The 13,070-nt window shown below is 39.3% G+C and overlaps 1 protein-coding gene across 1 annotated transcript in view; it reads right to left on the bottom strand.

Annotated features, from left to right (window-relative positions):
* Positions 1–8,010: 8,010 nt before the first annotated feature.
* LOC137195107 (GDNF family receptor alpha-2-like) overlaps positions 8,011–13,070 on the bottom strand; it is a 46,559-nt gene continuing 41,499 nt past the window's right edge. The window contains exon 8 of the mRNA XM_067607180.1: positions 8,011–8,913. Coding sequence (XP_067463281.1) covers positions 8,776–8,913 — 138 coding nt within the window. The 3' untranslated portion in view covers positions 8,011–8,775. The remainder of the gene's footprint in view (positions 8,914–13,070) is intronic.

Raw genomic sequence — 13,070 nt, 5'->3', positions numbered from 1 at the left:
AATCTTTTTCTTTAGGGGGTTGTGTACATTATGTTTGCTTTCTGCCTTTCTCCCTTTGCAAAAAAATATGTTTTCAGAGAGCACAAGCAACATTTAGCTCCTGATTTAATTGCTGACATTCTTCTGAGAGTGAAAAGCAGTATTAAAATACAGTAAAAATGCACTGTTGACAAACCAATCCAAGGAGGGTAAATGACAGCTGCAGTGGTGAGCGGCAACATAATCCCTAAGCGCAGGACTCCATACAGTGTTGTGTATATACAGTATGTGCCCTCCACAGGATGACTGTGGCTGTGCAATAAAGGCCAGACTACAGCTGTGTGAGAGACAGAGATCCCATCACCAAATCCAATAAGAGGAGTAGAATTTCATCACAGATGTTCAGCCTGGATATGACGGCTCCATCAATAACCACCCTACATGTGAGAGGCAGAGGGGTGAGCATGACACAGTCAAAGTCGTACAGCCATGGCAGAATCCATATCGGATTGTTTCACAGTTCCACTAGCTTGAGTCCTCTTCTCCCTCCTTCCCGCATTCTCTCCAACGCCTCTTTGTTCCCGCTGATGCCTCTCTTTCACTCTATCTGTCCCCCTCTCTTTCTTTCACTTTCACTTTTTTTTTTTCCTTGACAATAGAAATGTCCAGTCTTTCTTCAACGGAGCAAGGAATTACATCTCAAGTGGTCTGGTTCAATACTGCTGTCCACGCTCCTCGCCAGACAACCAAGATGTTTGCTTAAAAAAAATATGGCCCTTGTTTTGATTTCCAATTACAGTCTCCCTCTCTGTCTCGGTGTTTCTCTCCTCTTCAGTGGAACAATTTTCACTTGTCTAACAGCGTGTCATAAGTAACACTGTTTTTTTTGTACAGTAGCAACTATAAAGACTGTTTAACAATTAATTAAAAATAGAACAACATTGACAAACTTTCATTTGTCCTTTAAAAGAAATCTAAAAGCATGTGTTCTTCTTTCCTGTGTGTCAATGTAAAAGGACATACAGCCCTGATTGACTCTCTTCCAATGACATATATGTAGAGTTTTGCTATGCCTCACTCCTGAAACACGCATGGGCAAAACATGAACAGATCATTGAGTGATTTTGTAACAGAATTTTGCTGAAGCTCACTCACAATGACATTTGAAATTTGAAAAGATTTGACCCTCAAATCCGGATTTCACAGAGTGAAAAGGTACTTTACATTATACCATAATATCTTCTTATATCATGAATGACCACTTATCAGACTCAGATTAAATCGTTCCTCAGGAATGACATGGACATCTGAATCACAAGTGTAGATTAGACATATAGCTACATAATCCAATATATAAAAGGTTTTCAGGCATGTTTTAAAAAAAAAACTCTGAAATGGTTACACCATAAATGTGTCATTTCTATTGATCAAATTTGTCTTATCATGCAGGAAATCCACTGGAGAGGCAGAAATATTTGTGTTCAGCCACCGCTTGGGTTGCAGGGATGCGGGGTATTGAAGTTCATATTTTTCAATTACCTCTTGCTGCCATCTGGAACCGCGACCCCTCGGGTACTGCTTGGGCCAACCTTTGTTTTGTTTAATGTGTGTTTGAAAAACACATTTAAAGGAAGCACGTGCTGAGATTCCAAAATGCATTGTGAGACTTCTAATGAGCAATATTTTAAATTTAAATACACCTGTAATGTCGGCTAGAATCACAAACTGAGTGTGAGAAGAGCATCACATGTTGCATGATGAACACTTGCCCTATTTAGTTTTAACAGTGAGGTATTATTATTCCTTCCCCTACAGTTAATAAACAATATGACAACTCTAGAGAAAAGAAAGTGGTAGTTTCTGCTTTCACTGTCTTTTGTCTTCTCTGATCTCTCCAAGTAAGGCAAAAAAAAAAAAATCCTCCTAACAGCCTTAGGTTAGCAGTCCGCCCAGAGACTCACCAGTGTTGCATTTGTCTTATTCTAATGACTTTAATTCCCTACAACTGCCTTTAATATTGCACAGCAAATCGATCTACCAGAGTGCGTTTCTCACATTACAGTAAAATATTAACACCTTTAGTGGAACAAATGAAAGCACAAAGAAAATAATTTGGTGTACTGTTGGTGACAGAAACATCTGAACATTGTTCGCTTGCATTAAAGTAATAGTTAATCTCACAAGGATATATACTACACGCAACAATGTGAGCCTTCCATCACTTTGAGTTTGTTTGCTGCTCTTTCTTTTCTCATTTTCTGTCTTGCGATTTATGTTATTATATTCACAGCGCATTACTGTACATTGCTGAGGATACATGCTGTGGCTAGAATTTTTCTGCCCATGCAGGCATCGAAAGAACTATCATTCTGAGCCCATATCTCAGCGGTTTAGAGAGCCATTAGTGCATGCCATACATATTTATCAAGAATCAACACATCCAGGCTGTGTATCAAACTTGATAAACGGCAGTTTATATCAAACATCCCGTTCTGTCATCCGTGAAAGTGATATATTTTCAAGCACATCTGTATCTATTACTAAATATTTTACTGGGGGATCTTTTTTAGCTTTTAGCAGGCAGCCTACTACATTTTTCTCCTGAATGATGACATAAGGCCCATTAACAGCTCATTACAAGCTTTTACATCAGTTCCTGTGGTAATCTCCAAACAAAGACCATGATACACACCGTGAACTCCACAGCAGCAGATGTATCACATATTTCTCAGACAAAACTCATTGGCACCTTACCGAACACAGGGTAAAGGGTCCAATTGCGTCAGCTGCAAACTGCTAGAGAAGAAGAAGAAGAAGAAGAAGAAGAAGAGGAAGAAGAAGAGGAGAACCCCACAAAAACAGGTGGGTGAGCACAGAATAGAATGATGGGACGGCAACAGGAGCCGTCTGTGATTGGAGCATTCCTAGCCCCAGTAAACCTTTCTTCTCTCACCGCCATGTGCAGAGTGTTGATAAGAGACATCATCCTACTGAGTCATTAATCAACTGTGAAATGTACAGCTACCTGCCGCTTTCTTATTCCCGTGCCCCCAAAACCCCTCCGCTACCTGCCTCCTCCGCTTCTCCTCTTCTGCCCGTCTGTAAAGAGAAGAAACAAACTGGACTCCACAAGGATTCCTTTTGAGAAAAAAAAGAAAATTGCTCTCCTAGCAAATTCCCTGTTTCAAGATTTTTTCACTCCTTCCCAATCATATCCACACACACACACACATACCGCCTTGTGTACACATGTATTCACACAGAGACAAGCGTGAACACTCTGTGTTTAAACACAGGAATGCAAGGACACAGGGACAAAAGGAGCCGCCACAACTGTGCAACTGGTTTGTGCTTTAAAGTTGTGCAGCTGCACTTTGTTCTACACACAGACACATGTCCTACGCATTTCTGTCTCAATAGCTTAAATTATGCTCATGCAGACAGATAACCGTATCGTTTTGGCTTTACATCAAACATTCAAACCCGGCTGCCACAGTTCACTTTTTTCCCCCATAAAAGCACTTTATTCTGTCTCTTTTCAAGCTGTCCCACCGCTGTGCTCCTGCACCGACAGTATCTGCCATAAAATCTCTGATACATTTCTAAATTGTGCTGTGTGCTGTGTAGGTCTCCTGCATATACATTCTCTTAAGCTGTGTAAGAACTGCTGATCTGTTGTCTTTTCAACCCCAAACTCAGACCCACTCCTGGGAGGGGAAAATGAAAAGAGGGGAGTTTTGAATTTTGATCAGTTTATTAGCATTTTCAACATGTCAAAACCCTTAATTTATCTGCCAGTTTTGATCGCCTTTATGGGAGGCTGAATCACTCACAGTGCGTCATCAATTTTTCTGAAAAGTAAGCAACAAACTGACCAAATCAAAGTTTGATTAATAGTCGTGGAGGTGTAGACAGCATTGTTCTGGGGACAGCTGCGTAAACAGGAAGCCCAGAGAGCTTTCGGCTGTAAATTATCTGATTGAGCAGACTGTAAAATATACACAGCAGGGCAGAAGTTCACTTTCATGTTGTATTTACATAACAGAATATACTGCTAACAGATAAATGCAGTCATTTACATTTACGGCACACTGTGGAGGTGTGACTAACTGCAGGAGAACTCTTTTTGGTTCCACTCAAAGGGTGAAAGCCAAAAAAGCATTTTATGTTGTCAGAAAGGTTGAACATGACGTGTCAGTCTTTGACTTCTCACAGTACATAACCCAGAAACATCACCAGATTCCTGTTATCATCCAGGTACAAATGCTGCAGTCTGTTTGCATTTTGCCTTCTCCCAGTAATAATCCTGCTGCAGACTCATGAGCTCTCAATTATTCAGGCATGATGTAAAATACATAGAGTTGTAAGCGACTGCAGGTAAAGAAGGGCCCAGGTGTCAAACTGGCCATACACATCTCACTATGGTATATGCTCAGATATGTATGTTAAAGGAAAAATCTTGAGCATCAGGCTGTGTCTGTAATGGGGTCTGCACTACATTATGGCTGTAACGCATTATGGACTACTGTGGCTGTTCCTGCTGGTGAATTGGCAGCTCTGATTCATCCTTGATGGATTTCTCCCAGTGAAATTGTTAAATGTTGATGTAAGATAAGAAGCTCTTGCTCTTTGATTCTCAAACACCGAGCCTGACTTTTACTGTTGATGTTTTAGATATGTTTTAGATTTGTTTAAATCTAACTGTTTTGCCACCTCATGCCTACAGTATTTTCCTTTTTTTTTTTTACTTAGACAGCCATATCTCTAAATCACATATTCTATATCGTAAGAGTAATGTAGAGGAGCGTGTAAACTTTTACAGAGGTACATTATAATTCAAAAGGAATGCAGCATTGCCTGGAACAATATCTGATAAAAAAGGAAAGAGATGCTTGAGATGCATGCGGGTTGTAGAATTACTTCTGACAGCACACGCAAATTACTAATGTGTTTGGTTACATTATCTTTTCAAAGACTTTGGCAGTTTGAAGCCGTGATTGATGTTACAAATGTGTGATTATTTGTTAGGAGACTGGTGAAAAATGCCTAAAATGGAAATGTCTGTCCTTTCTTTTTTTTTTCTTTTTTTTTTTTTTACAGCGTACCTTCACCATATCTTTTGACATCCAAAACGTTAACAAGAGCGAGCCAAAACATCAAACACAGTGTCTTTTTTCAGATGTGTTGAATGTGGAACTCATGCTTAAAAATCATAAGTATTACTTTGAAGTGTTTGACATTTTAGATTCTCAGAAGCACAGAGCAGTAACCTCACCAGTTTAGGAAAATCATTGTAATTTCTACCAGACGTGACCACACTGTATAGGCTGAAACCACAGTTAACGAAAACATATTGAGCAGAGTTTAACTTTACATCTGTGCCAGTGACAGATAGTAAACCTTTTTCTGAATCTGCAAGTAACATAACGCTGTTTGACTGAGTAGCATGCATTTATGTGGCACAACACTATACTTGATGTGTCGCCTGAATATATAAACATTTAGGTGGAAATACTGATTGTGTGGTGACAGTCAACATGATTTCACTGCAAGGAAGGGGAAAAAATGATGTAAGCATAAACATACAAAAATACATCTTTCATTTGCAAAAATGCCAATGAAAGTTTGGATATTCTTTACATGTCAGAGAGTTTATATTTTGAAGAGAAAAGCAATGCATCATGGGTAAAATAATATTTTTAGTGTATATTTGTATACTAAGAATATTAGTGAATGAATATAGCAATATATTGTCAATTCATGGTCATAAATTATTCTGACCGATATTGATTGCAATGTTGAAAATGTATGGCTCTTCATCAAATTTTGCAAATAAATATTGTTACATTATTACATTTTACACTGAATGACTGCAAAGTTTTCTCAATTCAGTAGATACACTGATTTGCTGAAGTAACCAGATCCTATAGTTCAAATTAGTCTTAATACTTTCCAGCTCCAATGATACAAGTCTATTTTACAACCTATTTTCAAAAGTTGAAAAAGTTATTGGTTGTTGTAATCATTCCTGTTTTCCACACTGGCCATGAAGAGATCCCTTCCTAATACTACTCAAAGATGGCAGACAAAACCCACAGTCCTTGTTCTGTGCAAAAATCAAGTGAGTACCCTCCAATGTTAGTCTTTTGATTATGAAATTCCCTTTTCTGTGTTTCCCTTGACTGCATTTATGTGCTGAGCTGCGGTCGAAGGCAAGTTCCAAAAAAGAGGGAATAATTTCTGAAGATACCCAATTGATTCAGCAACCAAAGACTGCTGAAGTTTCTCCTGATATTAGCTTCAGCTGAGGTTTGGAATAAGAAAAGGAAGGACTTTGTTTTGTCCCCAATCTCTTACAGATATAGGCCTTTGAGTTTTGTATCAAGACTCAATTTATCCAAATGTCAGTATGAAACTGCCTCTGTATAGCCCAAGATTGTCATTTCTACATTTTGTTTTTTTCATTTTTGGTTTTAGTGAGCTTTAGAGGTGCTGGTAGGTGGATTTTGTTACCTTAGGACAAAGCCAGGCTAGCCGATTCCAGTCTTACTACTAAGCTAAGCTAACCAGCTGCTGGCGGTTGCTTCATATTTAGCATACAGCAACCTTGTCTCCTAGAAATTACATTTACACTAAATTGTCTTCCCAATTACATCGCATTAGCAAATGTAATCGATGCCTGGATTATGTTCACAGGCAATGTTTTTTTTTAATGAATGAAGTGCTACATTTATATATTGCTCTGAAGTCAGAGGGGGCAGTCAGGCTGGATGGAGAGTGTATAAGATGCAGGACTCTGACACCAGAGACCAGGGTTTGAGTCCCACATGTGGTCAGGTTTAGGCAACAAAAGCATTTTGGTCAAGGTTAATGTAAGACTGTTATTTTGTTGAAATATTAATAAATGTGTTATGCTTCAATTCCTTGCAGAGCTTTTTCTGTATTAAACCAAGACCTTTCTCTCACCTTAACCAAGTGCTGCCAGTGCCTAAACATAAGCACAGAAAGTTTGATGATGCTGTTTTGTGCTTGCGGATACTGTACCGCAAGATTGGATATTTTGGTGGGAAAAAAAGAACTACTATGTCATTCAGCCAGCATTACGTTTTTAGCAAAACATATTTGCTGTTGCAATTTAGTAGTATATGAACGTAAATTTGAGAAGACAGGATTGGAATCTATCCTCTCTTCTAACTCTTTGCAAGAAAGTGAATAAGCATATTTTCCATAACGTCATATTAAATTACATTATTTGGAAGGCAATTTTAATAAACTTTGAACAAAAATTGATTTCTGAAAGGAAAGGTTCAGATCTTTTTCAGTTAATAGATATGTTCATATACAGTACTGTATGTGTGTGCATTAAGGAAATGTTTGAATTCCTAAAATATGGGACCTTTAATATATTCTATAAAATGAGAAACAGTGGAGTTGAAACATGTCCTGGCTGGGTCACAAGCACTTTAAAAAACTGCTGCCTGCCCTTACTTCCAAAAACCCTGCAGTTAATTACACTATGCATCATAACCTCTGCTCTCTGAGGGGGCCGAACGAACCCCCACATTGGCAATTTCAGCCGCTCCTTATAAGCTCCATTTCTCTTGGATGTAAACACAGACGCACACACACTGTAATAATTGTCGACACACACAGTGAACACAGTATGATACTCACACACAGGTTATGGCTTTCCAAGCAGCTAGAGCTTGTTTAATCTCATCCCTGTATACATTCTTTGTCATCAAACCTTTATAGACAAATATAAACGCAGATAATGAAGGCCTTCCATTAGTACCAAATCTTTTTCATACTCAATACAGAGATCATCATAGCATGGAGTCATGTCCATTTAAGGTACTGTAGATATCATTAGGTTGAATGAAAGAAAAATGATGTTTATATACATAGAGACAGAAATATACACATGTGCAGGTGGACGTATGGCGCACACCCACAGTCATCAACAACAACATCTCAAATGACCAAAGAACCATTAACTGGCAACATCGCCGTAGTTCATTTCGCCGTCTGCTGAAAAAGTATACTGTAGCACCCAAATGAAAGAGCTGTACGGTAGATTGATTATGGTCACGAATACTATACCAACACTTAGAACACTGAGTAGGCTTTACAGTTTAGAGTTTACACTAGTGTTGAAGAGACAGAATGTAATCACCCACCATCCCCGCCCCTAAATTTGTGGTCTCTTCATCCAAGAGAAGATTAAGTCAAGAATCAATTCAAGACCAAAAAAAAAAACGTGTGACTGATATCAGAAATATGTCTCTCTCTCTCTCTCTTTCTCTTTTCGCTCTCTACCCCATTTACCTCTCACTCATTCCTTTCCCCCCTGAAACAATTTCTTTTCCGTCAATCCTGTCTTCTTTTACTAATGTTGTTTATTCCCCTCTCTCCCTCCTTTTGGTGAGAAAAGTATAGAATTCTTTGACATGATCAGCTTCAGTCCTCCAGGTTTTTTGTGTCTCAGTCAGAGGGAGAATCATTCCCAGAGAATGGCCTTCATGGCGTCTCACAACAAGGGTCTTTTTTAAAGCCATGTGCTCCATCACAGTTGTGATCCGCCCTAAAATTACATTAAATGAACAACAAATTCACAGTTGTAACATTTAAATATTTTCCGCCTCTTTCCTCCTTTTGTTTTTCCTCTTTCATAAATGCCATTTATGTCAACTGCCCAGAGATTCAGCCTTCTTAATATCAGTCTCAGAAATAACACCTTCTGCTTTTGGGATCAGCTTGTGGGTGGATGACCTCTTTTTTCTCCTCCTGGCGCTTCTATAAGGCATGCTGAGCCAGGACCAGAGCCAAAGCCAGGCCGGGAAGCAGAGCCCAGACGTTGGCACACAGACAGGCAGAGTGATCCTCTGGCAGGCCCCGGGGTTTGTTTGAGCCACCGTCTCTTGGTTCAGGATACTGGGCAGATAGAGGGACACACAGAGGGAGAGAGATGTGTAAAGGTTAGACATGACTCAGACACTTGTGCTTCTCTCCTGTTCTGGCATTTGATGAGGCAGAGGGGGAGGAGGAGACAGGAGGGAGGTGAGACAGGACAGGGTCAGAGCTGAGGAGAAGAAGAGAGAACATGAGTCAGAAAGTCAGAGCAAGAGAGAGAAATTACATGTATCCATGGCAGACCCACTTTGGCACAAACATTTAAGTGTTTGATCCACCAAATGTTTTGATATGTGAAGTATATTTCAAGCCCCTGCTGCTTAGTATGTTCTCCGCTTCTTAAACAAGTTGGCAACAAAGGAAAGCTTCTTGTGAGGACTTCCTCTTTTTTCTTAAAGTCTTTTAGGTTGTGCCAGCAAGTCTCTAAACAGTTTTTAAAGCTATCATTACAGACTTTATTTACAAGAAAAACATGCTACCAAGCCAAACACATACTACTGAAGCCAGCAGCGGCTGTGAATTTCTTTCAATATTTCATAAGGCATAAATTACAGCAAGCAGAGGCCAAACAACACAGTTACAAGACCCCTCGTATGCAGTTTGACTTTGCACAATATGAATCAAAACATTACAATGTTTATTTCTATGTGCAAGAGAAATCAAGTTTTGTACAGTGTGCAAACTGAGACAAAATGTAGTTTACTACAATGTTCACATTATGGCAGAGAGCAGCAGGAACACATCAGTCCAGATATTAAACTGTATGGCCTCCAGAGTTCCACTGTTACATCCACACTACAATGGCCTTATTATGTGCTTTTCCATAAAATTGTTAGCATTTTGAATACTTTTTCAATTTTCTTGGATTCCCGTAACACAAAGCATAACCATTTGCCTCCAAGTCAAAGTAGTCTCGCTCAATTTGCGGAGGCATCATTTTCAGTCCAGCACAGCAATACAGCAGCACATCATAAGGAACATGAAACATTTTCTTCTCCTCCTCCTCCACCATCCCCTCAACTCATCTTCACCAATGTAACCTTTGCAGAGATTGCACTTCGGCCCATTTCCCTGTACATAGAAAAAAAAAGCATCTACTCAGATGTTATCTACCAGCACCTCATCTTCCAACAGAACAAGGCAACACATAAACAAGAAAATAAGTAATGAAACAAGGAAATAGTGTGGAATTATATTAACAGGTAAGGTATTTTTCTTTTCCTGGAAAGGGAGAGAAGGAGGAACGGAGAGTGAGAGGGAGAAAGGAGGGGTATCCAAAAGACTTACAGAGTCACTCCATAAAGAAATGGTTAAATGACACTTGCCAAAAAAAGGGGAAAAAAGCTACGGGTAGCTTGACAATGCACCAAACACATCCGCGACTAAAAGCCAATTAATTAGCAAGGGCAGTGATGTGTGGCAGCAGCCTGTTGACATGAGTCCAGATCTCTGGCTGCAGCCAATATCCACACATAGACTCAGGCTTTTGAGAAGGTACAAACACACACACAAACACACACACATACACACACACGTAAACACATGGCTAAAAGCACAAACACACTCATACATATGCATACACCGTGACGGAATACAGACAATGTCAAAAATTGCATTTGTTGACTCGTGCTTTTCATGCACAGACGTCCACACAAGTGTTTATTAAAACAGTTGATAAGCATCCCACTTGTCATTGAATAGGTAACTACACATGTAGATAGGGACTGTTTTCACTTTTGATCAGCACATTATCAGATTTACAGTGCAATAGGGCTGCATTTCCCAAGGCTAGTTATTGAGTAACCCTGAGTTACACAGTTTCTGTCCACGATCAATTCCATTCAATTGAGCTGAAAATCAACACATGACAGTGCTACATGGGAACACAGGCAACACCAACTTCTCAGCCACTGGAGGGGTGGAGGAGGGACTTTTTGCATGCACTAGTTGGTTTATATTGCAGTGTAAATGAAACGTCAAATGCAATAAAAATGGGCTGTTCAATTTAAACAATTCTTATTTAAAGAATCTGTTAAGTTAGGGTATTAAAATTCAAATCAGGATTACAATTATAAGACACACAAAATCCATCTTATCTGAGAGACTCATGCCGACCCCGGGAATATGGCAGAGACATCTACAATTTCCTTCATCAAACTCCACAGAAACACATTAGTATATGGGAAAACAATTGTTTTTCTCTGTATACAAACAAAGCAGGGCTTGTGATGGCTACTCCTCTGACTTACAATACTCAAAGGACCAAGCTTCAGCCCACATGTTTACTCACGGAGCATGGGATAAAGCCCACAACCACTGGTAGCGACATTTTAAATAATTATGAATCTAAATTAGCTTATAAGTGTGCACTATGACTGACATGAACAGGCTTAGTCACAGACAGCAGTTTCTCCTCAATAGTCACTTTTCGCTAACTGTTCTTCATGTTATAGGTTATCATTTGATGTCATGGTCACCTTCTGTCCATCCATCCATCACAAACCTAATATATTCTGTTACCCAGACTATTTGTATACGTGTGTGTGTGTGTGTGTGCTCCCAAGGAGTCCATGCTGGCCACTGTGAGATTTACAGCCTTGGACAGTCAGTCTTCTGCCAAGACAACTCATACCATAACAACACTCCCCCAATTTATCTGCCATGGAAGTTTGACAAGTTTTAATTGCCAGGCATAGTTGTCTGAGAATGCAGGGCCGCCCAAAATGTCCCTACCAGCTCCCTCTCTAATTATAAACTTCCTGCTTGAGTAATCACACGTCTTATTGTTTCCTAATTACCATTTTTACAATAAATTAAACACTACGCTGCAGTGAGACAGGCACAGAGCAGTGCATCAATACTGACATACACACACAGGACCTTTGGAGAAAGCAATTCCACCATCCACTCCCTCCCGACCATCCTCTCTCTCTTTAACACCTTTCCCATACATAAACACTGTTATTGTTATCAGTGGTGCTTGTTCATTAATTCTCCTCTTTGCAACATTTTTAAGGTTTTAATTTGCTGTCTTCACAACAATGAGGGTTTCTGCGTAAAGGACAATACTGCATGACTTGGGTGCAATGTGAAAGCCTCTAGAATTACTCAAAATAGATGTCTTAATGGGAGTCGTTCATTCAGCACGCAAATTTACATTCATAAACATTGCACACGGCTTGGATTTCGTGTATATCTGTAATAGTCACTGAAAAATGACATTAACAATAACATCAGCAGCAGCAGTAGAAGGTTTTACAAAGTACAGTTTTATACTACAATGTCTATTTCAGCCAAGCTTGGTAACTGGATACTGCAAAGGTGAAAAACATCATTAGTCTCATACTAGAAGGCTCAACTGCACATATAAAATATTTCATTGTGAAAACTAATCAAAGTCAACACCTAGATAGAAAAAGAAAAGAAAGAATGAAAAACCTCTCCTCTGCCCCAAATGCAAAGTGAAATATTTCTGTCCTGTTCGAGAGAGAGAGAGGGAGTCTTTGGCAGACAATATACACATTGTCATATATACACTGTCATTTACACATTTCATTTGAACAGAAAATGAAGTGCAGTTCTACTAGAAGACAAACACACATGTATTCCTGCTGCACAGCAAAGAGTGATGTTTTTCTGCTCTAGACGGTGAACCCAGTTCTAGCAGTCTAGTTGACTGCAGTCTTCAGAGCAGACAGCATTCAGCAGAGAATAGGCCCTGGGCCAGTATTTTAGAATCTCTAATCCAGATTAAAACCCCCACCTCACATTTATTTCACTATTTCATTGTGTGAGAGAGAAATATAATATTTCAACCAAATGTCATCATCTTGGGTGTAGCATAAACTGTCTTATCATAAAGCGTCTGTTCTGATGTGCCAATTGCTTTAACAAGCATAGAGATTGAATGTGATGTGAATGTGAATGGTGTAGCGTGTTAAGCTTTATGATTTTGCCACTGTATGAAATCCTCCTTTCATGGAAGCAGAGTGGAGGAGTGTTTTTGTGGTTCTTCATGTAATAGGTCCATTTATGCAAAGAAGTTGCTGGAAACTGCTGAAAATGTGTGGATATATTTTTGCAGCAACAAAAGAATCACTTCTATTTAAATTTTACACAGTGAGGTGACCTATATACAGTATAATATGGTAAGGCCAACCTGACTGACAAGCAGCCAG

Source organism: Thunnus thynnus, chromosome 2, assembly GCF_963924715.1.
Source record: "Thunnus thynnus chromosome 2, fThuThy2.1, whole genome shotgun sequence".
Taxonomy (NCBI): Eukaryota; Metazoa; Chordata; class Actinopteri; order Scombriformes; family Scombridae; genus Thunnus; species Thunnus thynnus.
Note: the sequence above shows the minus strand (reverse complement) of the source record. Positions and strands in the feature narration are given on the sequence as shown.